Source organism: Oncorhynchus kisutch, linkage group LG1, assembly GCF_002021735.2.
Source record: "Oncorhynchus kisutch isolate 150728-3 linkage group LG1, Okis_V2, whole genome shotgun sequence".
Lineage (NCBI taxonomy): Eukaryota > Metazoa > Chordata > Actinopteri > Salmoniformes > Salmonidae > Oncorhynchus > Oncorhynchus kisutch.
In genome coordinates, this window is record NC_034174.2 from 35,058,062 (window position 1) to 35,085,655 (window position 27,594).

A 27,594-nucleotide genomic window follows, 5' to 3' on the forward strand; every position below is an offset into this window, starting at 1 on the left:
TTTCATCAGACTTTATATACAGCAGGGGAGAGTGGGGTAAGTTGAGAATAGTTTTTATATTCAGCATCACTCCGTCAAGGATAATATAGTATTCTTTCTAACAAAGATATCCACATATATTTCAAGATGTTGTGTATCCCTGGAAATAATCAGAATTAATGTAAACATTACAGTTTTGAAAACATTGCTTGCACTTGGCACAACTTATTTCGAGTAAGGTTTTAGTTGATCCGCGGAACAGTTAAGCAGCCCACACATTTCTGTACTAAAATAAATATGACTACTACCTTTTAAAACCATGCCTGTCTTTATTTCCCAAACACAATTGAAAACAATCACAATCGCTTTTTTGTCTTTTAATCATTTTAAGCATCTTTTAACAACAGGCTTAACACCTAAGAAACACTTTGTACTTTTTAAAACATTTTTAACATAGGCCAGGCCCTGTTGTTACCTCATATCCCAGTGATAATGCCTTGCATTACACCTATGAAGAAAATGCCTCAATTTGCATAACTTGCCCCAAGGCAAACATTTTTACGATATTCGCCCACACAACCACAAATATACACTTTCATGCTAGGTTTAGAACCTCATATAGAAGCTTATAGAGACCCTAACTGATGTATTGAACAATCTTAAAATATTTACTTTGGTTTAGATGCAAGCATCATGAAACCTCTAACACAATGAATTCATTTGACTTGGTCAAATCTGTTTACCACTTTTCCCATGTGGTTTATTCCTTCACAGACCCCATGAAATTATGACCTCTTCCTAAATATTTGGTCAAATGAATCATTTTGTGTATGGTTTCCTAGAAACAAGGGTGGATCAACTTACCCCATTGGCTCAACTTACCCAACTCTCCCCTACATCTACAGTCAGTGGTCAGCTTGCGGGTTTGGCTGTGGTCACATTCAGAGTATTTGTGCCGATCTGCACTTCATGAGTGGATTCAATTGTGGTTAAAGACTCACCCTTTCGCCCTTCTCTCCCTGCGTTCCTTTGGGTCCTAGTACTCCATCAATGCCTCGGTCACCCTACAAACACACAGAGATTAAGTAACACAACAACACACAGTTCTCTTGATACACACACGATTAAGTACACACGCACACACAGACACCATACAAAGACAAATACCTTGGGGCCGATCAGTCCCTCCTTGCCAGGGGTTCCAATGGCCCCTGGAGGCCCCAAGTCTCCCTGAAACACACAGGTACAACACCTGGTAACATGTCTACCCTTTGATGATAAGGCTGAAAATACAGTTGTAATACCAAATTCCATTTATCAGACTCAATGGTGTACTGTTTAGAGCCCTTTAAACATTATGTTATAGTGTACTTCATGGGATAATTCTTACCTGTTCACCTTTCCTTCCAGGCAACCCTGACCTCCCATGGATCCCTGAATCTCCCTGAACACACACAGAGCCAGGTCATTAGAAAGACACAGCATGGTGCATCCCCTACTGTTAATCTTATAAAATGTCCTCATTAACAACTAAAGTGAGAGAGGTCATAGTTACAGTGGTTATGAAAGACTTTCATTATAAAACATACCATGCAAATACAATAATGGCTCCTCTGGATAAATAAAGTTGATTCAATTTAACGTCCTGTCACACATTTCTTCCCCTCTAACCTCCTCATCCCTCCTCTTTCTCTCCCACTGTACCTTTTCTCCTTTCGGTCCGTCTGATCCACAAGCCCCCTTTGATCCTCGGTCGCCCTGGAAACGATCAGTTAGTTAGTTAGTCAGAGAGCAAGATGAGGGACCCTGTCAGTCAAAGTGGCACAAACTGCTCCAAACTGCCAATTCAGAATGAAAGAAAACTTATAGATAGATTTTACAATCTTTTCAGCTGCCAAGAAAACCCAGCCTAATGCACACAACCCCTCATTCACCAAGTGACTCATCAATAACAACTTTCAATCAGATGGTTGCCAATAACAACAAGCTGGTCAGAACCGGTCTGTGTTGGGTGGGGGTCAACATGGGCTTGTCACAGTGACCAGCAGAACTGAGTTGGACCATGTTTGATCATGAACAGACCACTGGTTCAGTCTTAAAAGACTTAAAGCAGTCCATCCAGGATTTCACATAAATTTTTTTGTGATATTTGCAGGAAAAAAATATAACAATGTTATGATTTTGACAAATGTATTGCAAAAATGAGCTGACGAGGGAAATAGTTTGTTGATGTGTGGCTTGATTGAACCATATCATGCAGTAAATGTGTGTGATTGGTTGAAAACACAAGCCCTGTTTTTGTACTGTGGTGATGGGTCATTTTTTTGCAAAAATATTGCAATGATTTGACTGCTTTATGCACAAATAGTGCAATGACCGGTCATATCCGCAAGCCTTCGCATAATATGCAGGATATTGTTGATTTAGCAAAAAAAATTGTGATCGCTGAATCCTGGATGGATTAAAGGATGAGTAACTGGGTGAATTGTGGAGAATAATAGCAAGTGACAGATAAGAGGAAATTGAGGGGGTTTGATAGCATGGTGAGACTGAGTGGGCTGGCAGATATTGTGCTGTCTGGATTAGTCATTTCTAAACCCAGATTATCATGCTGTGATTATATTGCTGTTAGTGTGGCAAGGTCATGTGAAGAAAACACAGAACACATCTCAAAGTTTTCCTCAGACACACTTTGCCTTTAGGACAGTGATTCACACAGTAGGAAGGTTAGAGGGTTCTGCAATAAGTCTGTCAGAATACCACAGAAACACACAAATTATATTTCCAACAGTCATTAAAGGTATTTATAGAATATATGAGGATGAAAATCAATTTACAGCTGAATTTCAACTAATCCTCTACAACATGACGTCAATTTGGAACCATTGAAGCGTTATGGCCCGGTGGCATCATCTGTGAGGCTGGCAGTCGCTTAGAGGACATCTCAAGGTTGGCACTAAACTTCTTCAAGTGGGGATGCACTCAAAGACAGTTGAAATATGATGACAGGCTGTACACACACACACACACACACACAAACACACGCATGCACACGCACCAACACAAGCACCAGACACATACACACACAGATACATTGTGCTGCACACACACACAAACACACGTGCGTACAAACCTTAATTCCACGCATTCCAGTTATTCCAACGTCTCCCTTATCCCCTCTAAAGCCTGGCATTCCATCCTTTCCTGGTGTACCCTGGGAGAACACACAATCAACCAGAGGCTTTAATCCACCAACAGGAGAGTAAATGGGGAGTTAGTCATTGGGCCAGGAGTTTTTCCTGACCATGTGACCAGACCAGGAAGAACTTTGGATCCTAGTTATAGGCTATAATAGAGTTTTTCTGTTCATGTGGTCAGGAAAAAATACACATTGTTTTCATAACTGAAGGTGAAATGGGAGACTCACTGATTCTCCAGGTACACCAGGCTGTCCCGCCTCTCCCTTCAGACACAAAGACAAACCCATTAAATCGCTGCATTTTTAATGGGTCACCTACAGTATCCAGTCTGAGAAATACATGGCTCATTTTCACAGGGTACACTGTTGTGTGATGATATATTCTCATACGATGGGTGGGAAAACTGTGTGCAAAGTAATCCATAATACACAGAGGACATTATGACATTGATGAATATTGATTGACTATTGATGCTATTGGTTCTGACATAGATGACACAGCAGTTTTGATGAAAGCATTGACACAGATCAGGTCATGAAGTCACCTTCTGTCCTCCTGGACCTCTGGCTCCCTGGAACCCTGTAGAGCCCCTGTCTCCTGGCTCACCCCTCAGACCCTGTGGAGACACACATATGCACGCACACACACAGTTATACACCTGTTATTAATAGCCTGCTCCCAGATCTGTTTATGCTCTTGAAAACTCCAATGGTGTCATTGTCAAGGCCAACCTCACCTGCTCCCCAGCTGGGCCGTCATTGCCTTTCAAGCCTTTCTCCCCCTGCACTCCTTTGGGCCCTCGGTCACCCTGATAAAGAAGAGAACAACAGTTGTAAATGACCATTCTGCACACGCACACACACAGACGCACAGACACACACACATACACAGACGCACACACACACACAGACGCACAGACACAGACGCACACACACACACACGCAGACGCACAGAGAGATTAGTAGTGTCATAGTCAATACTTGGTGCTCTGCAGTATTTTTGTGATCAATTGGTTATTAGATTAGTCAATAATAAGTGTTGTGGGGTATATCGAGTCATTCACCGTCTCTCCTTTATTTCCTTTCTCTCCTGTAGGTCCTCCCACCAGGAGAGTATCACCCTGAAAGGGGACAACATCACTGTTAGGCAGAGCAGTATATGTCGTTTTTTGTAATTATTTTCACAGCTTTTTGATTTGAATGGTTTTTTTTCTCATTGTCTCTCCTTAGCTCTTTTTCTGCGCTTCTCCACATTATTCTACCACGCACGCGCACACAAACAATATTACACATCACACATTAAAATTCATACCTTTTCTCCTTTGCCACCTTGCAGCCCCAATTCACCCTGAAATATATTGAGAGTAGGACTCACTAGTCAGGCATGTCAATTTGATTCACTATTTTACATGAGCAGAATGCTCAGTGGGCAGAGAGATAGAGAGAGAGCATGATGCAAAATACAATAATCTAATAATAATATTCACCTTATCTCCCCTGCCTCCTTTGCCACCTGGAGAGCCCTGGTGAACACACACAGACACACGCGAGCGCAACACACACACACCACACACACAGAGGAATACATTTATCAAGTACAGAACACACACACCACACACACAGAGGAATAACTTTATCAAGTACAGAACACACACACCACACACACACAGAGGAATACATTTATCAAGTACAGAACACACACAGAAATCCCAACATTTGTACTCCAACATGCACATCCTCACCAGCAATCATCACCATTATGGTTGTAATCATCCAGAACTGCAATAAACAGCGCTCTATATCCACACTGACTAGCACTCTCCTGTATGAGGAAGGACTGTACTCTAATAGAAGAGTTGCTGTCTGTTTCTCACCTGAGTTTTAAATGGCACTCTACAATATCCAACCCCCTTTCTAGAGGTTACCAGGCAACTAATGTGAGAGAGGCTGAGTATGTTCTAGATGAGAGCTAGAACATACTCAGCATCTGCCTTTTAGCAGATGCTTTTATACAAAGTGACTTACAATCATACATTTATAAATTTTTTCGTATGGGTGGTCCCGGGAATCGTACACGCTGGCGTTAGCGCCTTGCTCTACCAACTGAGGACCAGGTTTAGTTGTCTCAGCCTAGAACAAAAGCCTTACTCTCAGTAGAACTAATGTACCGGAAGTGAAGAGGGTCAGAGCCTGGCTGGCAGCTTTTAAAAGAGCTATGTAGTACAAGGTCAATATCATTAAATGAAAGTGGAGGATAAAACATATCGTAAGGACAGATGAACTGCATTACTAGTGATATGTTCAGAGAAACAGGATATACCTATGTTCTATGTTTGGAGCGGTAATGGGCATGACAACAATGGATTGCATTGATTCCTACAATCAAGATATACTAGGGATGGAGAGTGAAACGATTGAACTGTATACGCATGATGCTGACGATGATGTTGACGTCTTTTGCTTTCATTAGTTTTCCTTTCGTTTGAGTTATTTGTGCACTGCTTAAGCCACATCGTTTTTACAGTTCTTTTGAGCTCTATCTATGTCCACTTCAGCCTTCGCACATTCTTTCTCTCATTTTCACTCTCTCTATTAAGTCGGATCAATATCGAGGAATGGGCCAATGACCTCTAATAATAAACAAACACAAACAAATAAACACCATGTAGGCGGTAGAATCAAAATTGGTCAGGATGAATTGACATTTGTGACCCGATTCAGGAAACTAGGTGTATGTCGTAAGTCACGACTTCACAGGAGAGCCGTTTGAAAGTAAAAATATTTCTTTATCAAAATGCGTTTTTTGCCAGAAATGCCTTCTCGATCATGTGAACGTTCCTGTGCCTTAATAACAAACTTGTATGCCATCTGTAAATATGAATAAAATTGTTCAATTACGAGCCTTGTTGGTTAAGAAAAAGTGAGCAAACCTTCCCACTAGCCATAATTAGCTGAGAAAATGAGCGGGCTGGACATACCGAGAGAGGAGTTCGGATTGGTCTGCCATATAGAAGGCTTCTGTCTATTTGAGCCGGCCAGTCTGTGTTGGTGATCCTGTCGAACACAGCTTTTTTTTTTTTATGTATCGTGTAGTGGAGCTGCATAGCTAAGTGTTGCTTTCCACTCTCTGGAGGATCAAGTTTTGAAATCAGAGGAATTAGAGTATGATAGGAAGGATATAGGAGGAGATGGAGAAAACACCTGTATCCGGATTACATCTTCAAACTATGTGGCATGGCATCCATGACAGGGAGACGCATCCATCATGCATGATTATGTATACAGGTAAGATAATCTAGAGTTAGCTAGCTACATTTTCATATATTACACATTTCTAATTTTGACAGAAAGTGGTTTCATTTCAAGTGTACTGTTAGCTAGCTAACATTAGCTGGTTGGCTCCCTAGCTGACGTTATTATTCATATCCCAGAGCTGTTTGCTTTGCTAGTTAAAGCCTAATGTTAGCTAGTGACATTGAACCTGGTTGGTTAGCTCCCAGGATATTCATTGTATTCATTTACACATTGTTTCCCTAGCTAGGTTCATTGTTTACCTAGCTAGCTAAATGTCTTAAGCTAAAGTGTACATCACACATTGAATATGGCCGGTGTCAGTAAACATCTGCAAAGAAGCGTAATGAAATTGTTGCCAGCAGATCTGGTTAGGCTGTTTTCATGTTATCTATAGGTAAACAAATCATCGGCCAGAGCACCAAGTGCTCTGATCGCTCTGAGGGCGAAACAAGATGGGTGGGGCTAAAGCTTAAGTTGGTGGTTGAAGATATCCCTCTAGTGGTGTGGGGGCTGTGCTTTGGCAAAGTGGGTGGGGTTATATCCTTCCTGTTTGGCCCTGTCCGGGGGTGTCCTCGGATGGGGCCACAGTGTCTCCTGACCCCTCCTGTCTCAGCCTCCAGTATTTATGCTGCAGTAGTTTATGTGTCGGGGGGCTGGGGTCAGTTTGTTATATCTGGAGTACTTCTCCTGTCCTATTCGGTGTCCTGTGTGAATCTAAGTGTGCGTTCTCTAATTCTCTCCTTCTCTCTTTCTTTCTCTCTCTCGGAGGACCTGAGCCCTAGGACCATGCCCCAGGACTACCTGACATGATGACTCCTTGCTGTCCCCAGTCCACCTGGCCATGCTGCTGTTCCAGTTTCAACTGACCTGAGCCCTAGGACCATGCCCCAGGACTACCTGACATGATGACTCCTTGCTGTCCCCAGTCTACCTGGCCATGCTGCTGCTCCAGTTTCAACTTCCACCTGACTGTGCTGCTGCTCTAGTTTCAACTGTTCTGCCTTATTATTATTCGACCATGCTGGTCATTTATGAACATTGAACATCTTGACCATGTTCTGTTATAATCTCCACCCGGCACAGCCAGAAGAGGACTGGCCACCCCACATAGCCTGGTTCCTCTCTAGGTTTCTTCCTAGGTATTGGCCTTTCTAGGGAGTTTTTCCTAGCCACCGTGCTTCTCCACCTGCATTGCTTGCTGTTTGGGGTTTTAGGCTGGGTTTCTGTACAACACTTTGAGATATCAGCTGATGTACGAAGGGCTATATAAATAAATTTGATTTGATTTGATTTGAATGTGTGTAGACAAAGAAGAGCTCTTCACTAGATACCAACACATTCAAAGGCCAATTTCTCAAAAGTGAGTTTACAAGCTGATCAACTTTCATAGCAGAATTACTTTCCCAGTAAAAAGACAGTGATGTTAACAGTAGGTAAGAGATTTACCGCTAGTCCTCTCTCCCCGTTCTGACCACCACGACCCTCCTCCCCCTGCAAACATAAGACACATAGATCTGTAAATCCCCCCAACACACACACAAATCTTCAATACAACATGTAACTGTCAAAATTATATACAATTGAAATTCAAACTCAAATGGTGATGTGATTTTACCCTGGGTCCTGGGTCTCCTCTCTCGCCTCTCAATCCAGGTACTCCCGCTCCAATCGCTCCCTAAAGAGGGGGATTTATGAGCATCAACATGATATTTGATAATATATTATACAGTATAGAAGACGTGTTTATCTCGTTGTTAACTCACCTTATCCCCTTTGCCTCCAGCAGTGCCTGGTGAACCCTGGTAAGGAAAAAAAACGGTATACTGATCATGAACACTTACATCACAAAAACGCAAACACACATAGTCTTTCCCACTGGGCAAAGACGTCAGTTCAATGTCTAGCTTTGATTTACATTTGGTTGAGTTGTCAACTAACGTGAATTCAACAAAACATTTCACTATGTCATTGGATTTAGTTTAAAAGTTGAGTGAAACAAATATGAAATGCTGTTACATGACTTTTTGCAAATCCAATTAGTTTCCCACATTGTTTCAAAGTCATCGCATTGATTTCTTCAGTGGAAATGACGTGGAAACAATGAAGATTTAACCAGTTTCTGCCTAGTGGGTTCTCTCTCTCTATCCCTCCCTCTCTCTCTCTCTCTCTCTCTCTCTCTCTCTCTCTCTCTCACACACACACTCAATTAAGTCATCATGATGCAATCCAAAGTCCACTCACAGCTAAGCCAGTGGGTCCGGGTGGCCCAGGAGCTCCAGGAGTCCCTGTCTGACCAGTAAAGCCTTGGATACCCTGGAGATGAGACATCATAAACATTCCTCACAGGGCAGGCCTAAGAACACACCAGTCACCCATGTAATAACTATAGTATAGTGGCGATATAGGCCCTCTCACCCTGGGTCCTAGAGGTCCTGGGGGTCCTGGAGTTCCGTTCTCTCCTCTCAGGCCGGCCAGACCAGGGGTCCCTGCTACGCCCTGGGCTCCTGGAGGGCCTGCTGGGCCCGGGAGACCTGTGTCCCCCTAAAACACAAACATACAGGGGTTCACATTCACTGTGGCAATGGTGTAGTTATGGAGATGTTTAGCTCAGGGAAGATGAGATTGAGAAGTCTGCATATGTTAATATGAACATAGCTACATCATTTATGTGATTTACATGTTTATGAGAACATTTAGATGTATTGTCACGTTCAAGATACTAACATTTAACCCTTGAGGTCCCAGCTGACCAGGAGGCCCTGCCAGTCCGATGCCTCTCTCTCCCTGCAACACATTTCCGGTCAGTACTGTCACATGGTTAGCAGCCAGGGAAACACAGACACAGGGAGTCATCTGGTGATGTGTATTACCCTGTCTCCTTTAGGCCCTGCTGGTCCTCTGCCCCCCTGAGAGAGAGACAGTGGATGGAGAAGTTATTAAGAGGGACATCTGTTAGATATGTGAAATATTTGATGTTACAAAATGTCAAAAGGTGACTCACATCTTCTCCAGGCTCCCCATTTTCACCAGCAGCTCCCTATTTCAACGAGACAGACACACACACAATAACTTCCCTAATCACTGTGTCTGTTGAGTAACATTGTGTGTTAAGTGACTTTACTCACCCGGTCCCCTTTGATGCCTGCAGGACCCTTGTCTCCCCTCTCACCCTAAAGGACAACCATTTTCGAAAAATTGCATTTTAAAAATGTATAATTAAGCCATCACTAAACATGTTCTTGTTATAATAATCTGTATAGTATAATGTGTGTAGTAAATGCCTGAATAATAGCTGAAATATGTTGATAATTGGTTCAACCAATGAGACTCACCCGTAGCCCTGGCAGCCCGCTCTCTCCCACTGTCCCAGGTAAGGTCACACCAGGAGGTCCCTGAACCAATTTCAACCAATACACTTCAAATACAAACTCTGTTCCATCCTATTCTATTGCACCTAGTTCCTCACCTTAGTATTGCCATTCTGCTTTATTCTCTTATTATCAAAGGGATAACGCAAGATTTTGGCAATTAAACCCCATGTTCCAGTAGACTTCACATCATTGCGCTAACATTAGTTAGCAATGGCTTGCGAAACTACCTTCAACTTCCTTCAAATTGCATGCAGGGACATAAAATTAGTATCCATGAGTTCATCTGACTCTGGCATTATGGCACTATTCCTTTAAAGCAGGAGTGGGCACACTTTTTGGTTTGAGTGCCACACCGGGATTTCGAAATTCAAAGGATGGCCACACAGATTTCAAATGAAATTCTATTTGTCACATGCGCCGAATACAATAGGTGTAGACCTTACAGTGAAATGCTTACAAGCCCTTAACCAACAATGCAGTTTTAATAAATAAATAAGTGTTAAGAAAGTATTTACTAAATAAACTGAAGTTAAACGATAAATAAAATAAATAAATAATTAAAAGAGCAGCAATAAAATAACAGTAACGAGGATATATACACAGGGTGTACCGGTACAGAGTCAATATGCAGAGACATGGGGGCGGCAGGGTAGCCTAGTGATTAGAGCGTGTGACTAGTAACCGGAAGGTTGTGAGTTTAAACCCCCGAGCTGACATGGTACAATTCTGTCGTTCTGCCCCTGAACAGGCAGAACGACAATGTTCAATGTTCCTAGGCCGTCATTGAAAATAAGAATTTGTTCTTAACTGACTTGCCTGGTTAAATAAAGGTAAAATAAAAAATTCAATAGGTTAGTCGAGGTAATATGTACAAGTAGGTAGAGGTAAAGTGACTATGCACAGATAATAAACAGAGAGTAGCAGCAGCTTAAAAATGGGGTGGTCAATGCAAATAGTCTGGGTAGCCATTTGGTTACCTGTTCAGGAGTCTAGTCTAGTAGTCTAGTAGTACCTTGCGGTCGGAGGCCGAGCAATTTCCGTACCAGTGATGCAACCAGTCACTTCTCGATGTTGCAGCTGTAGAACCTTTTGAGGATCTGAGGACCCATGCCAAATCTTTTTAGTTTCCTGAGGGGGAATAGGCTTTGTCGTGCCCTCTTCACGACTGTCTTGGTGTGTTAGGACCATTCTAGTTTGTTGTTGATGTGGACACCAAGGAACTTGAAGCTCTCAACCTGCTTCACTACAGCCCCTTCGATGAGAATGAGGGCGTGCTCGGTCCTCCTTTTCCTGTAGTCCACAATAATCTCCTTAGTCTTGGTTACGTTGAGGGATAGGTTGTTATTCTGGAACCACCCGGCCAGGTCTCTGACCTTCTCCCTATAGGCTGTCTCGTCGTTGTCTGTGATCAGGCCTACCACTGTTGTGTCGTCAACAAACCTAATGTTGGTGTTGGAGTCGTGCTTGGCCATGCCGTCATGGGTGAACAGGGAGTACAAAAGGGGACTGAGCACGCACCCCTGAGGGGCTCCAGTATTGAGGATCAGCATGGCAGATGTGTTGCTACCTACCCTCACCACCTGGGGGCAGCCCATCAGGAAGTCTAAGATCCAGTTGCAGAGGGAGGTGTTTAGTCCCAGGATCCTTAGCTTAGTGATGCGCTTTGATGGTACTATGGTGTTGAACGCTGAGCTGTAGTCAATGAATAGCATTCTCACGTAGGTGTTCCTTTTGTCTAGGCGGGAAAGGGCAGTGTGGAGCGCAATAGAGATTGCATCATCTGTGGATCTGTTTGGGCGGTATGCAAATTGGAATGGGTCTCGGGTTTCTGGGATAATGGTGCTGATGTGAGCCATTACCAGCCTTTCAAAGCACTTCATGGCTACGGACGTATCTGTAGTCATTTAGGCAAGTTGCCTTTGTGTTCTTGGGCACAGGGACTATGGTGGTCTGCTTGAAACATGTTGGCATTACAGACTCAATCAGGGACATGTTGAAAATGTCAGTGAAGACACCTGCCAGTTGGTCAGCACATGCCCGGAGCCCACGTCCTGGTAATCCGTCTGGCTCCACAGCCTTGTGAATGTTGACCTGTTTAAAGATCTTACTCACGTCAACTACGGAGAGCGTGATCACACAGATGATGCTCTCATGCATGCCTCAGTGTTGCTTGCCTCGAAGTGAGCATAGAAGTGATTTAACTCGTCTGGTATGCTTGTGTCACTGGGCAGCTCGCGGCTGTGCCTCCCTTTGTAGTCGGTAATAGTTTGCAAGCCCTGCCACATAGAGTCCCGTTAGAGTCCCGCACCTTGAAAGCGGCAGCTCTACCCTTTAGCTCTACCCTTTAGCTCAGTGCGAATGTTGCCTGTAAACCATGGCTTCTGGTTGGGGTATGTACGTACAGTCACTGTGGGGACGACGTCCTCGATGCACTTTACTGATAAAGCCAGTGACTGATGTGGTGTACTCCTGAATGCCATCGGAGGAATCCCGGAACATGTTCCAGTCTCTGATAGCAAAACAGTCCTGTGGTTCAGCATCTGCTTCACCTGACCACTTTTTTTATAGACCGAGTCACTGGTGCTTCCTGCTTTAATTTTTGCTTGTAAGCAGGAATCAGGCAGATAGAATTGTGGCTAGATTTACCAAATGGAGGGTGAGGGAGAGCTTTGTACGCATCTCTGTGTATGGAGTACAGGTGATCTAGAATTGTTTTCCCTCTGGTTTCACATTTAACATGTTGATTGAAATTAGGTAGAACTAATTTCAGTTTCCCTGCATTAAAGTCTCCGGGCACTAGGAGCACCGCCTCTGGGCGGTCATACAGCTGACTGAGTGCGGTCTTAGTGCCAGCATCCGTCTGTGGTGGTAAATAAGCTGCCACAAAAAGTATAGCTGAAGGCAAATAGTGTGGTCTGCATTTTATCACAAGATACTCTACCTCAGACGAGCAAAATCTAGAGACTTCCTTAGATTTCGTGCACCCAACTGTTGTTTACAAATGTGCACAGACCACTCCCCCTCGTCTTACCGGAGTGTGCTGTTCTATCTTGCCGGTGCAGCGTATATATAGCTGAATATCCATGTCATCATTCAGCCACGATTCCATGAAACATAAGATTTTACTGTTTTTGATGTCCCGTTGGTAGGATATTTGTGATCATACCTCGTCTAATTTATTGTCCAATGATTGCAGGTTGGTAAGTAATATTGACGGTAACGGCAGCTTTCCCACTCTCCTTCTGCGGATCCTCACGAGGCATCCCGCTCTGTGTCCTCTGTACCTGCGTCTCTTCCTCTTGCAAATAACTGGGATGTTGGCCTTGTCGGGGGTTCTTCCAGCGCCATTTTCTCAGAAATGTTTACAATACATCTGTTTGTTGGCCTATGATGCAGTTTAATTCAGTATTGTGATTCACTGATTCCGAGTTATATCTATTGTGTCTCCATACACCAGTTAGACATGGTCAGGTTAGTCACGATGACTGGATGTTACCACGACTGGAAGAGTAAACAATCACTCACCTGTGCTCCTTTCATACCAGGGGGTCCTGCTACAGCCTGTGATGGGGATATGTAGGGAGAACATGACGTGAAGCTCACATATCTGGATTAGGTTGTTTGCAAATGCACTGAAGATGGACAGCAATAGTAAACGATTGAGGAAACTCCTACCCACTATGTTATGCAAAGTATCACTTTTTTATTGTGCTACTGCTTTGGCCTTTTGACCTTCATTAGAGCATCAGACCATGAATGGGAGTTTTAATTTGGTTTTCACACAAACTAGAGAAAGAGTTTAACAGATGTGCCGTCTATAAGTACAGTACATCTCGTCCCTTCAAAAGCTCTTATTTCTCAAGAACCGTAGTACATCCTGCTAAAGCTTCCGGGGGAATGATGTGAATGTATGTGTGTGTATATATGTGTATGTGTGTCTATATGTGTGCATCCGTGCTCATATGCTTGAGCATTGGCGTGTCCTTGTTTGTGTATTTGTACATGTGCCTCTGCCCTCCTATTCATGCCAATGATTTCCTCGTCTTTGAAATGGAGAGACGTTGGATAAAGAGGATGTGAGTCATGGCCATTTACAGTAAATACAAGAGGGAATCATGTGCAGATAGAGCTTTTGATTAAAGCACTCAAGAGTCCAAAACATGTTCTACAATATTGGACTGTTGGCTTTCATAGTTTTCGATATCGCAGAGCAGCTCAAGCTATTTCTCCAACTGTCACCACAATCAAATGAATAGGCACTGAGTACAAGGAGCCACGTTGGTTAGAAATTTAGGGGAGGTGCTAGGTCAGGCATAGAAATATGTGTTATAGATTTGTCACTCTCATTGAAAGCAAGTTTAAGAAGCGGTAGATCTGTTCCATGTGCTCTATGTCTATTCTTCCCGTTCTTCAGTTTAGTTTCTGCGCCTTTTACTTTCAGCTTCAAACAACTGAAAATATAATATTTTGGGTTATGGAAAATATATTTCACAGCCGTTTAGATGGTACAATGATTCTCTATACTATACTTGTATGTTTGGCCACATAAACTGACATTACGTGAATTTTAGCAACCGGGAAGTGGCGGAGCAATTTCTACATTGTGAGGTTGAATTGAGTACAGCTCAATTCAACCTCACGTCACTTCCCTGATCCCCTCTCACCCCGCTGACTCACCTTTCCTGGGGGGCCACTGTCCCCCTGCTCCCCCTTCAACCCCGCGGACCCCATTGGTCCAGCGATACCCTGTAATAAAGATCCAACACAGCACTCTAAAAAAACTTTTCAAAGACAAATCCACACTAAACCTGATGCCATCCTAACACATCCTAGACACACAGTAGGATGTAGCGAGACAGATACCATACACAGTACACACCTGTTTCCCTGGCAACCCTGGTGTTCCCTCTTTTCCAGGTATCCCGTCTCTTCCTGGGACCCCTGGCTTGCCCCCCTCCCCCTGTGGAGAGACACACTTAATGTCACCACCAGAACTGATGTTTGTGTGAATGGCTTGCTGTGTGTTAACCATGGCGATGATAGAGGTGTGTGTTTGTTGGCTCTACAGTACAGTATGTGAGTCCCATGGAGCTGCTGTACTCACTGTCTGCCCTGGTAGACCCGGAGGCCCAGATGGACCCTGGAAAGAGACGGTATCATTACAATACATTAAACAACATTAAACACACATTATTGTGTCAATTGCATTTTTAATTACAGTAAGCTTAAAGGTAAAGGTGTGAGCATACGAGGAATCCCCAGTCCAATGGGAATGTACTACAACACCAGTTTAGCCAGTAAAACTATACAGTATGAGAGTTGGTTTATAGATGATTGATGCTGTGCCCTACCACAGCTCCAGGAGGCCCTGCAGGTCCACGCACTCCCATGTTGCCTTCGGGACCAGGAAGTCCCTGTGGAACAGGAGGGTCAATTCAAATAGATTATTATGAAGCTCTGTGACTTTCACTGTGAAAAGTGGGTGAGTAGTTCTAAAAACACTGAGGCAATAAACATCTTATAGGAAAACATATAAGGCCAGTTTCTCAGACACAGATTAAGCCTAGTCCTGGACTAAAAAGCTCTCTCAATGGACAATCTATATTGATAACACTTTCTAGACTTGGACTAGCCTAAATCTCTGCCTGTGCCACGGATCCCTCGGAACTGTCATTATGCACACCTGGTCCCTATTCCCTGATGAGTAATTGTGTAAGTGTGCCCTTGGTTCACCATTGTCTTGTCAATTATTGTTCCGATGTCCGTTGGTCGTGTGAGTACCTGTGCTATGTTGTTTTGGCTTTCGTACCACGTGTATTGTGCAGATGATTACGGGTCTCGTCCCGTGTGATAATCATTGTGCGCTTGTGTTATTTATTCAAGGTACTCCTCGCTCTTTTGTTTGGGTTTCAACCTTGTGTTTTGTATAGTGTTTGTTTGGTCTTCGTCCCCTTGCCTTTACACGGCATGCTGTGATTTGGGTAAATAAAAACCCCTATTAGACATTCCTGCGCCTGTCTCCCGACCATTTATGCCATCATGACAACCTGGGAAACTGGCCCATAATATACAACACAATATTTATCATATAAAGTTCTCACCTGAACGCCAACCCCAGGCACTCCTTGATTACCCTGTCATAGATCAAAACACATTCTCAGAACAACAAATACAACACTTAAATGGATCATTCCAGTGCTGTAATACTAAGCTACTGTAGGCCAAAAAATATCAACACTACTAAATGCATCAGCAATACTCCCACAGAGCTAGAACTAAGAATGAATGATACTGTAGGTCTATGACGGAAGAAGTTCTCACCTTTACACCTGACGGACCTGGAGGTCCATTGGTACCGATCGGACCCTACAATTACAAAAGAGATAGCATCAGTATAAGTGCAGCTCTGTGTGTGTGTGTGCACACGCGCATGTCGGATATTAAAATATCATACTTACAGTTGGCCCTCTAATTCCAGGTTCTCCAGGGTTTCCCTGCAAACAAGAGATAAGATCATGCTGGATTAACATGCCCAAGACATAACACACACAGAGAACACATGCATGATACGACACACAAACACATACACAGCAAATTCTCCAGTGATAAATCAACACTGAAAGTGTTAAATTAACACACGGCTTAGTGTAAAGCCTTAAAGTGCCTTGCCTTTCTGGTGAATTGTAGAGTTATCACTCATGACTGCATTTGTTAGTGACAGAGACATGGTTGTTGCAGAATTATTATTTTGTCCTGTTGCCTTCACCAAGTGAGATCCTAAGCAAATATGTCATCATTAAAATTAAATTACTCAACAGAATAGTGCTCAATAAGGCCTTATTTTGAGGGCTTTGTTTACCCTAATATAGTGGCCTGAAACCCATGGTTTTCAGGCATGCAAGTCACATTATGCTGGCTTGCAAAGTGAAGTGTAATTCCTATTGGAATCCAGCCAGAGTGGGGATATCCAACAATTTGAATTTGTATTCACCCCGCCCTAACCTGCATTCAGAAAGAATGCCTGTTGGGAAGTCTAACATATTGGACTACCTAAACCATCTAAACTGGAAAAACCATTTCAGTAACGGGTGCAATAAGTCCAAGTAACAGATTGGATTACTTTAGATTTGTTTATATTTCAGTAGCATAAGATTAATTAATTGATGCAAAAACATAGATATTGAAACAAACCATTCTTAAAAGCAACCTGCAATAGAGCTTGCTAGGAAATATGATAATGATGGGTGTGGTTTATTTTACACCAATGAGTGTTAATTTACCAATTGAGTCAACACTAGAAATGTTACACTGAAAAATCAACACTAGGTAACACTGGCCAATTTGCTGTGCATACACACAGCATACTGTACATACTTACATACATGTAGGCTTTGTACAGACATACTTGCCTAGTTAAATAAAGGTTAAAAATAAAAAATAAATAAGAAAAGACATACATTTCATACGTGAACATCAAAGAAAAAGTGTTCACACACAAACAAATACACAACTGCATACACACACAATATACAAAGACACACGCATGGTATACAATGTACAAACAGTGCTTTGGGAGGACTGAGAAGCAGACAACAGAGCATGTGAAGCCACAAGCACAGAAAGCTAGCACACAATGCACAGAGAGCTATGACACTAAGCAAATGCATCTGTTACAATTCTGACAGGGCAGGTAATCCATCTCAGTATTCACAACCCTATTGTGTCCAATTGATCTTGGTTAGTGTATGTGACATATGTGTTACAAATGTGTGGTGTTTAATACATAAAACATTCCAGCCATCAGTGATACTCTGGGAACAGGTGGTCCAGATTAATATTTCATGAGTTTCCTATCAAAGCCAAACTCTAGTCTCAGACCCCTGGGAGATGGGCCCTAATTCAAATGAAAGAAAATTAAAGTGGAGACATGAATGCAGAGGATGGCGCGGTGGAAGACTCTGTGACTGTGTGTGCATGTTGATACTGATGATACTAGCGTCCCCTGACAATATTCCCCTCTCTCCAAACCCCTCTTCTGCAGTGTGGTGGAAACTGATACCGTCACAGCATCCTTGGGTCGTGCTTGTACCGCTCCACCTGACTCATGTACCCCCCCAGCCCCCATTTCCCTGTTCACAAGCATGCCAGCCAGCAGCACAGAACCTACCGGTCTGCCCAGCACTCCAGGGAACCCAGGCAGGCCCTAGAGTCAGAGAGGGAGGAGAGGAAGGAGAGGGGGAGAAGAAGAAGGGAAAGAGTAGGATAGTAGGACACAAGGGTAATTGGAAGTGTTGAAAAGAGAGGGAGGGACAGAAAGGGTGTAAAATATATCAAAATTAGACAGATTGATGGGGGGAGGTAAGAAGAAAGAGGGAGGAGTTGTTAGAAGCAGAGTTGCAAAAGGTTACAGTCTAAAGGTTCTACGTAGCCTCAGCCCAAAGGAAAACAGATACATCAGCGGCCTAGCACTGGCAGCCAATCCACAGGCTTTCCTACGCAGGGCCAGCCCTAAAGGAGGCTGTATGGCTGGGTTACTGTTACTCACTGAGCGGCCTTGAGGACCAGCTGGCCCTTGTGGACCCTGCTTCGAAACATTGTGGGATGAAACAAGAAGCGTGAGTTATCTTATCATCTCTCCACCTCCACACCTTCAAATCTATTTATCTTTCTCCTTCTACCCATCTCTATCCTCCTCATGTTATGACTACTAGGGCTCTGAGTTCTTACAGACCAGGAGAAACTCTGGGCCCTAGTTAGTCATGGTTGATCACACAACATCAACATCAATGCTTCAGTTACTCACCTACTGTATGGTTGGACATGTTATGATCACTGGAACTCAAACACAACATTATCTGCTTAACTATATACTGTAGTGCAGCCATTCTACTGAAGACCTGAAAACTGTGTAACTCCAGTTTGTCCTTTGATGTCTGGGATCTGTCTCCTGGAAGCTGTCTCTTTGAAAACAGATGAGTGCACAGTATGCATAATGCATCCATGCAGTCACATCTAAATGGCATAATATATCAACAAAGAAGCACCACAGTATATCACTGTATAATTGTATGGTTATTGATATCAATCAAAATAAAAGCCTGACAGACCGACTTTATCTGAAAATGTATTAGGTAGCCTAGCTACAGTAACCTTATCATATGATTACAATATTATCACCATTTTAATCTTTCCTTCAACCCCACCCCTCCTCCTCTCACCGGCTTCCCATCCTGTCCCGGTTTGCCAGGTTCTCCTGCTGTCCCCTGAAATGATCAAAACACAACCTGGTTACTACTAGCTACCACAACAACACTGTCTTCACAACCTCCTCCGCACCATAATCACACAATGATGAGGGTAATACAACCTGGTATCAGTTAGTGCCAACTGTTAACCCATATGGTTAGAGCCAGTCACATCTCACAGCGTAGCACGGAGGTGTCAAAGTCCTTTTCACCAAGGGGTGCACAATGAATGCATGTTTGACACCTTAGTTGTAGATGAGGGATAGCCACTTATTGTAAAGCACACAGTCACCTGAAAACCATCGCGTCCCTGTTCTCCAGATGGACCCCGATCACCTTTATCTCCACGGAGCCCTGCAATACCCTGTAACACACACACACACACACACACACACACACACACACACACACACACACACACACACACACACACACACACACAGCTTATTAAACACAGGGACTCACATCAGGCTGCATGATGAAGTACTGCAATATTAAGAGTGAGGTGTTCTGACCCTGTCGCCTTTGGATCCCTGTGGCCCTGAGGCACCAGGCTCTCCCTTTGGCCCTGTGACCCCAGGGAGGCCCCTTGCTCCGGGGAGTCCAGATTCACCCGCTACTGCAGCAGCACCCTTAAACACACACACACACACACACACACACACCAATAAACACACTGCACCCAGTAACCTCTGGGTGAACTATGATATGTTTACTGTAATGACGACTTATTAGAAAAGTAGTCTGTATGGGTCACCTTTGGTCCAGGAGGGCCCACTGAGCCACCTAGCCCGTTTTTCCCCTGGAGATGAGAACAATCATGTTCTGGTCAACATCCATACAGTATATACAGTATATTAAATGATGATTATTGTGGTGATGAATATACTCACAGCCTCTCCTTTGTCACCCTTCTCTCCTCTCTCCCCCTGGAAGTCAAAGTGGCATCACATGACACATCTCTAATCCACATGATCTTCCTCTCTTTTTTATTTTTTATTTCCTCCTTTCATATTCCTCTCCCTCTCTCTCTCCTTAAACCACTCCTTCCTCCTCCTCACCTTATCTCCAGGTCGTCCAGCCTCTCCCAGTTCTCCGGCTCTCCCTGGTACTCCAGGTATTCCAGGTTTTCCTGGCTCTCCAGCCTGTCCCGTGGGTCCTACTGGGCCCTTCTCTCCAATGGCCCTCCCTGTGGGTCCTGTGGCCCCTACAGGCCCCCGTTCCCCCTGCTCTCCCTTCACACCCCTCTCCCCAGACAGCCCGCGGGCACCCTGACATGGAAATGAGTAAAGACATTACTTACACATACTGTCCTAGAAATCATTGTTTTCAAAATCCATGCAGTCATACAGAGAATCACTTTTAGAGTAAGCGGAGAGTTATGCATTACATAATCGGTCAAATAAACACACTAACACCATGTTTTAGTTCACTCTAATACAACATTTGCGTGGGGTCTTGATATAGTCTCTTTGTTCCCCACACTGCCCCCAAATTGGAGACCGCTCACTCACATCTATCCCTGCTGGTCCTCTCTGCCCGGCCTCTCCCTTGTCTCCTCTCTGGCCCTTCTCAGCCTTCTCCAGCACACTCTTGCCTGGCACATTCCTGTTATCCACAAGCACCTTCAGGTCCTGCATCTACAGACAGGACAGTACAGGGACAGAAAGGTCGTATTCATCAGGCACCAAACTAAAGGAAGCAAACTGAAACAGGAGGGGCCTACTTGGACTTTGTATCAAGTTGAAGTAAAGGTTTCAACACTTTGATACAGTGTGTCCTAATGAATAGAACCCAGGCTTGGTAAACGGGAAGGAGACTCATATTCAGCACAGCTATGCCTTAATGTCACATCGTTGCAAACATTTAATATCCACTTACCTCAATGCCAAGGTTAGAGAGGGCCTTCTGCACATCCTGATGGGAGAGAGGCACAAACAGTGTCAAGGAGGAGTGAATACAGTACATGGTCATGCCTTTATCAGTCACATGCTGGGGTTATTCTCCTTTCTTGAATGCGTATTTTCTTACCACTGCTGTTCCAGGCCTGCCCGGTTGCCCGTCCTCTCCTGGGTCACCCTGTCAATAACATCTCACATCAGTAATACTAAAGATGCACTAACACATACACCCATACACACACTCAGGAAACAGCATGTGTGCACATTCATATTTCAGACACACACACACACTTACCCTTTCACCTTTACTGCCCACTGCTCCTCTCTCCCCCTGAAATACAAGAGTGAATGGGTCAGAGATCAGACCGAAGGACAGATGGATGGAGAGAGCTAGAGCAGACTGACTGACCATAGAAATAAATAATAGTAAATGATCTCTATGGAAATGCCTTACTCTAGCTCCTGCGGTCCCTGGGATTCCAGGCACACCCTGAGAGACAGAGAGAGATGGGCATCAGAAACAGAGTGCATTAGAAATGTACTTAAGACAAGCACACAGTACTGCTACATCAGGCTATGCTATACTGCTATACTGCACGGCTCATATCCAACATAGTAACTTACTGGGCTTCCTGGAGGCCCCTGAGGGCCAGGGATAGATGGTGTTGGAGCTCCCTTCGCATAGACCACCTGAGAGAGAAGAGAGGGGAGAGAGATAAATGTATAATCAGAGCACCAAGTGACACATACACACATTCTAGGAAGCAGAGGCATATGACTGTTCTGTACCTGTCCTGGAGGTCCGATGGTGCCAGGGACCCCTTGGGGCCCAGATAGACCAGTTGGCCCTGCAGGCCCGCCAAGGCCCCGGTCCCCCTTCAGCCCATCACGGCCCTGAAACACACACACACACACACACACACTTGACAACTTCAGACCAGCACGGACACTCTATTCTATTCCTAAGGGGTCTGGCCTGAACTAGAAAGGAGGCAGATGTCCTAGATCATTTCTATGAATTTGGACATGAAACCAAAGCCTTGACATTCTATGCCCGTGCGGATCCCCTCTCAGAAGGGGCTGGCCCTCAAAGGCAGAGCTTGATCATTACCCACCGTTGCATTTATACAGCTGCTGCTTAGAGCGCTATTGATTCCACCGTGAAGGTAGGGTGTGATAGAAATATCAATGTCACAGGAGAGTACGCTTAATAAAAACACACTAGGAGGAGGATTGATGGCGAGAAAGAAACGGAACAGGGATAATCGAGAGATGCTCAGGAGCCGAGGAGAGCAGGATCGATGAAGACGGAGGCAAAGAGGGAGCGAGAGGAAGAGAGAGACAGCAGGGAAGGAAAGAAAGGACATTGTACAAACATAGAAAGAGAGCGAGAGGGGAGAGATAAAGATACAGGGTAACAAGTTACTAACGTCTCTTCCAGAAACCCCAGCCTCTCCTTTGTCACCCTGTGAGGTAGAGAAACATAATTTTCATTACACAACTAAAGACAACAGTGACACTGCAAAGACACTCACATTAACTCCAAATGATCATAAACAGCACAGCAATGGGAGGAAACCGTGATGTTTACAGGTCAGTGGACCATAGACCATGAATAAAGTTATGTGAATGTTGCCGTAACCAACACGGACCTTTCTGCCATCTTCCCCTGGTACGCCATCCTCACCCTGCGAAAAACAACACAATAACAAACTTACAACACTGAAATGCGCATTTATAAAAGCTCACTGTGCTGTTGTATCAAGCAAAGCCTCTCAGTTAGATAGATAATGTTTTGCAGAGGCTTTAGTTGATCATCCTATTTCCTCCTCACTTAACATTACAACAGATGGGTAGCTCCCCAAATGGCTCCTTAACCCTACATAATGCATTCATTTTGACCAGAGCCCTATATTCATGGTCAAAAGTAGTGCACTATATAGGGAATAGGGTGCCATTTGGAATGAACCCACAGTCAGCACAGCCACTCAGGTAGAATAAAAGCATCAGAGTCACATTTGATCAGTGCACTTTAACCTGAGGATGTGACAAACATGTTTAATGGTAATTACACAGACAGAGACACATAGGACTAACTGGTGACTATAAAACTCATAATGAATAGCACTGAATCGCATGCAATTGTTTTCATTCAGTTTGTTATTAATCAGAGGTTTGATGTAGTTTGGTAATGCCCTGCAGGATGTCAGGTCGGACTGATCCCTCACCATTTTCCCAGCAGCACCTGGTTTTCCATCTTCTCCTGCTTTGCCCTGAAACACAACAATTAGGCTTATGAGACATCAATGAGACACGTGCTTTGGAAAGTGGAGCTTTGTGTGTGTGTGTGTGTATGTGTGTGTGTGTGTGTGTGTGTGGGTGCATCGTGCATGTATGTGTTTTTGTTTGTGTGGTTGACAGTGTTGGCAAACTCACAGGTGTGCCTGGATTTCCAGCGGGCCCAATAGGTCCTGGGAGGCCCTGTACACCTCTTAGTCCTGGCAGCCCCTGGTGTGACAGACAGACAGATTGGAGGGGTGAGGGCTGAAACCACACAGCAACACAGTGCCCTCTAGTGTTCAAACACAGTAAGTGACGACTAGAATAAAAAATAAATATTTTGGACAAACCCACATCACGACAAGAGAGACAACACAACATAAAGAGAGACCTAAGACAACAACACATGACAAAAACACAGTAGCAACACAACATAGCAGCAGAACATGTTAGCAGCTCAAAACATGGTACAAACATTATTGGGCACAAACAATATCACAAAGGGAAAGAAGTCTGAGACAACAATACAACACGTGAAGCAGCCACAACTGTCAGTAAGTGTCCATGATTGAGTCTTTGAATGAAGAGATGGAGATAAATAAGCATCAACCAGTGGGTCTTGCGACGGGTATACAGAGATGACCAGTTAACAGAGGAGTATAGAGTGCAATGATGTGACCTATATGGAGCATTGGTGGCAAATCTGATGGCCCAATGGTAAAGAACATCTAGCCGCTCAAGAGCACCCTTACCTGCTGATCTTTAAATTATGTCTCTGTAATCTAGCATGGGTAGGATGGTCCTCTGAATCAGGGTTAGTTTGGCAGCTGGGGTGAAAGACGACCAATTACGATAGAGGAAACCAAGTCTAGATTTAACGTTAGCCTGCAGCTGTGATATGTGCTGAGACAAAGAGTGTACCGTCTAGCCATACTCCCAAGTACTTGTATGAAGTGACTACCTCAAGCTCTAAACCTTCAGAGGTAGTAATCACACTGGTGGGGAGGGGCATTATTCTTACCAAACCACATGACCTTTGTTTTGGAGGTGTTCAGAAAAAGGTTAAGGGCAGAGAAAGCTTGTTGGGCACTAACAAAGCTTTGTTGGAGAGCATTTAAGAACACAATCTGTGAAGGGGCCAGCTGAGTATAAGAATGAATATAAATGGATGAGAGAGCTTCCTACTGCCTGAGCTATGTTGTTGATGTAAATTGAGAAGAGCGTATAGCCTAGGATCGAGTCTTGGGGTACTCCCTTGGTGACATACTCCTTAGCCGGCCCACAAGAATGGAATGGTCTACTGTATCAAAGGCTTTGGCCAAGTCAATAAAAACATTAAAAACATTGTGAACATTAATTAGAATCAAGGACAATTGGTGACATCATTTAGGACCTTTAAGGTTCCAGTGAACCAGATGTTTTTTAGGGGTTATTTAACACCTCAGAGTCAGTAACTGCCTGCAGGGAGAAACTTTGTAGTGGGACAGGGGAAAAAGAGTGAGGAGCATTAGGGATAGTTCCGTATTAGAAGGGGTGGGAGATGAGGAAATGTTAGACGGGCAATGAGGCATGGCTGAGTCAAATAGGAATCCAGACATAATGAAGTGGCGATTAAAGAGCTCAGCCATGTGCTCCTTGTCAGTAACAACCACATCATCAACATTAAGGGACATGGGCAGATGTGAGGAGGAGGGTTAATTCTCCAGGTCTTTAACTGTTTTCCAGAACTTCTTGGGGTTAGGCCCACAGAGAGAGAACTGCTCCTTAAAGTAACTAACTTTGGCCTTCTGGATAGCCTGAGTGCATTTATTTGTCATTTGCCTGAACAAGAGCCAGTCTGCCAAATGAAATTCTTGAGGTGGAGTTACTCTGCCAGATCACGGTCGAACCTGAGCCTGAACCTGTTTTTAATTATAATTTTCTTTATGGGGCATGTTTGTTAACAATACCACTGAAAATACCAAAAAAGAAAGACCAAGCCTCTTCGACAGAGGTGATTCTATACCAATTTACAGAGGTCATGAAGGCTTGCTCTTTAAAGTTTTTTTTAGCAAGCGTCAATGACAAGTCAGGACAGGTTGTTTCATTGAGCAGCCATTACGAACACAGGCTGTAAAACAGTGATCACTGAGGTCAATACAGAAAACACCAGACTGATACCTATCAGGATTATTTGTGAGGATAACACCAAGGAGAGTAGCTATTTCTAGGTGTTTGGAGTCATACCTTGTGGGATTGGTAATAATCCAAGAAAGATTTAGGGAGTCCCATTGCTTTAGGACTTGGCCAGGTGCTTTAAGCATATCCCAGTTTAGGTCACCTAGCAGGACACATTCAGACTTAGTGTAAGGGGCCAGGAGAGATCTTAGGGCAGGTAGGGTACAGGCCGGTGCTGATGGTTAATGCTTAAAAACAGCAAATCAAATTGATTGTAGACAGACTTGGTGGAGACAACCGAACACTGAAGGTGATCCTTGGTAAAGATTGCCACTCCACCTCCTTTGAAGATCTGTCTTGTCAAAAAAGGATATAACCAGAAAAGTTAACATCAGTGTTGAAAACACTCTTTCTTAACCACGTTTCAGTAATGACCAACACATCTGGACTGGAGCTGTGAACCCACACTTTAAATTGATCCATTTTAGGTAATAAGCTTGAAGTGTCAATTTGCAGAAAACCCAGACTTTTACGAGAGCAGAAATCAGTGAAACAGATATCAGAGAACAAGTCTGAATTGGGGCTAGCAACAGTAGATGGGCTAGGGTGTATATGCACATTTCCAGATATCATCAGCAGTAAAACAATCAGGGCATGGCAGAGGACTGGGAGAACTCTGCAGTGTTGATTGTTTATGACATTTGGATGTGCATCAGATGGCAACAAGATAATATTGTACAGCAATTTCATCAGATAACATGAATACAAAGCCGGCGAGAGGTAGTTAGAATACGATGGGAGGCCAAGATTCTGTGTAACCAATAGAGTCAGAGTCCAGAGCTTGGGAACAAACATAGTCTGTCACACCATTGGATGAATAAGCAAGTTCATAGTCAATAAAGCACTGTTGATTGTAGCCTATAGAATGTTGTCTCACTCCTTTTTAATGGCTGTTCGAAGTTGCTAGTTATTGGCGGGAACTGGAACATGCTGTCGTACACGTCGATCCAGAGCATCCCAAACATGTGCAGCCATGGAAGAACTGGGATATTTTCAGTTTCCAGGAATCGTGTACAGATCCTTGCGCCATGGGGGTGTGCATTATCATGCTGAAACATGAGGTGATGGCAGCGGATGAATGGCCCGACAATGGGCCTCAGGATCTTGTCAAGGAGCATTCAAATTGCCATCGATAAAATGCAATTGTGTTCGTTGTCTGTAGTTTATGCCTGCCCATACCATAACCTCACCACCACGGGGCACTCTGTTCACAACACTGACATCAGCAAACAGCTCACCCACACAACGCCATACACGCTGTCTGCTATCTGCTCGGTACAGTTGAAAGCGGGATTCATCCATTCCTACAGGGTGCCAGTGGCCATCGAAGGTGAGCATTGGCCCACTGAAGTCGGGTTACGATGCCGAACTGCAGTCAGGTCAAGACCCTGGTGAGGACGATGGTGAGTTTCCCTGAAATGGTTTCTGACAGTCTGTGCAGAAATTATTTGTTTGTGCAAACTCACAGTTTCATCTGCTGTCTGGGTGGCTGGTCTCAGACGGTCCTGCAGGTGAAGAAGCCGGATGTGGAGGTCCTGGGCTGGCATGGTTACACATAGTCTGCGGTTGTGAGGCCGGTTGGATGTACTGCCAAATTCTCAAAAATGATGTTGGAGGCGGCTTATGGTAGAGAAATTAACATCAACTTATCTGGCAACAGCTCTGGTGGACATTCCAGAGGTCAGCAGACACAATTCTTCAAAACTTGAGACATCAGTAGCATTGTGTTGTGTGACAAAACTGCACATTTTAGGGTGGCCTTTTATTGTCTCCAGCACAAGGTGCACCTGTGCAATGATCATGCTGTTTAATCAGCTTCTTGATATGCCACACCAGTCAGGTAGATGGATTACTTTGGCAATGGAGAAATGCTCACTAACAGGGATGTAAACAAATTTGTGCACAACATTTAAGAGAAATACGCTTTTTGAGCTTATAGAACATTTCTGGGTTCTTTTATTTCAGCTCATGAAACATGGGACCAACACTTTACATGTTGCATTTATATTTTTGTTCCACGTACATTGACATTTTAGTAATTTGGCAGATGCGATACTATCCTGAAGCTGAAAGCAAGAGGCAAAGCAAGAGGGTCGCCCAAAATCTGT

At 43.9% G+C, this 27,594-nt stretch overlaps 1 protein-coding gene across 5 annotated transcripts in view; it reads right to left on the minus strand.

Annotated features, from left to right (window-relative positions):
• The window catches only part of LOC109873286 (collagen alpha-1(VII) chain), a 98,805-nt gene that overhangs the window by 6,292 nt on the left and 64,919 nt on the right, over positions 1-27,594 (minus strand). For 3 of the 5 annotated variants that reach the window (XM_031822590.1, XM_031822587.1, XM_031822581.1), the window contains exons 65-111: positions 23,426-23,497; positions 23,218-23,262; positions 22,642-22,677; positions 22,420-22,455; positions 21,779-21,883; positions 21,614-21,679; positions 21,444-21,479; positions 21,285-21,320; positions 21,120-21,167; positions 20,970-21,005; positions 20,603-20,728; positions 20,150-20,359; positions 19,982-20,017; positions 19,846-19,890; positions 19,604-19,720; positions 19,381-19,452; positions 19,062-19,106; positions 18,389-18,424; positions 16,302-16,337; positions 16,165-16,209; positions 15,945-15,977; positions 15,195-15,257; positions 14,948-14,983; positions 14,723-14,803; positions 14,521-14,589; positions 13,369-13,404; positions 9,805-9,864; positions 9,598-9,642; positions 9,474-9,509; positions 9,343-9,378; positions 9,197-9,256; positions 8,888-9,013; positions 8,714-8,785; positions 8,236-8,271; positions 8,088-8,147; positions 7,919-7,963; positions 4,666-4,701; positions 4,491-4,526; positions 4,243-4,299; positions 3,916-3,987; positions 3,724-3,795; positions 3,407-3,442; positions 3,113-3,193; positions 1,684-1,737; positions 1,370-1,423; positions 1,147-1,209; positions 981-1,043 (exon numbers count right to left, since the gene is read on the minus strand). In XM_031822590.1, the coding sequence (XP_031678450.1) occupies positions 981-1,043; positions 1,147-1,209; positions 1,370-1,423; positions 1,684-1,737; positions 3,113-3,193; positions 3,407-3,442; positions 3,724-3,795; positions 3,916-3,987; positions 4,243-4,299; positions 4,491-4,526; positions 4,666-4,701; positions 7,919-7,963; positions 8,088-8,147; positions 8,236-8,271; positions 8,714-8,785; positions 8,888-9,013; positions 9,197-9,256; positions 9,343-9,378; positions 9,474-9,509; positions 9,598-9,642; positions 9,805-9,864; positions 13,369-13,404; positions 14,521-14,589; positions 14,723-14,803; positions 14,948-14,983; positions 15,195-15,257; positions 15,945-15,977; positions 16,165-16,209; positions 16,302-16,337; positions 18,389-18,424; positions 19,062-19,106; positions 19,381-19,452; positions 19,604-19,720; positions 19,846-19,890; positions 19,982-20,017; positions 20,150-20,359; positions 20,603-20,728; positions 20,970-21,005; positions 21,120-21,167; positions 21,285-21,320; positions 21,444-21,479; positions 21,614-21,679; positions 21,779-21,883; positions 22,420-22,455; positions 22,642-22,677; positions 23,218-23,262; positions 23,426-23,497 (2,802 nt within the window). Of the gene's footprint in view, positions 1-980; positions 1,044-1,146; positions 1,210-1,369; positions 1,424-1,683; positions 1,738-3,112; positions 3,194-3,406; positions 3,443-3,723; positions 3,796-3,915; positions 3,988-4,242; positions 4,300-4,490; positions 4,527-4,665; positions 4,702-7,918; positions 7,964-8,087; positions 8,148-8,235; positions 8,272-8,713; positions 8,786-8,887; positions 9,014-9,196; positions 9,257-9,342; positions 9,379-9,473; positions 9,510-9,597; positions 9,643-9,804; positions 9,865-13,368; positions 13,405-14,520; positions 14,590-14,722; positions 14,804-14,947; positions 14,984-15,194; positions 15,258-15,944; positions 15,978-16,164; positions 16,210-16,301; positions 16,338-18,010; positions 18,047-18,388; positions 18,425-19,061; positions 19,107-19,380; positions 19,453-19,603; positions 19,721-19,845; positions 19,891-19,981; positions 20,018-20,149; positions 20,360-20,602; positions 20,729-20,969; positions 21,006-21,119; positions 21,168-21,284; positions 21,321-21,443; positions 21,480-21,613; positions 21,680-21,778; positions 21,884-22,419; positions 22,456-22,641; positions 22,678-23,217; positions 23,263-23,425; positions 23,498-27,594 lie in introns of all 5 variants that reach the window. The other 2 variants (XM_031822583.1, XM_031822592.1) reach the window with 2 other exon arrangements.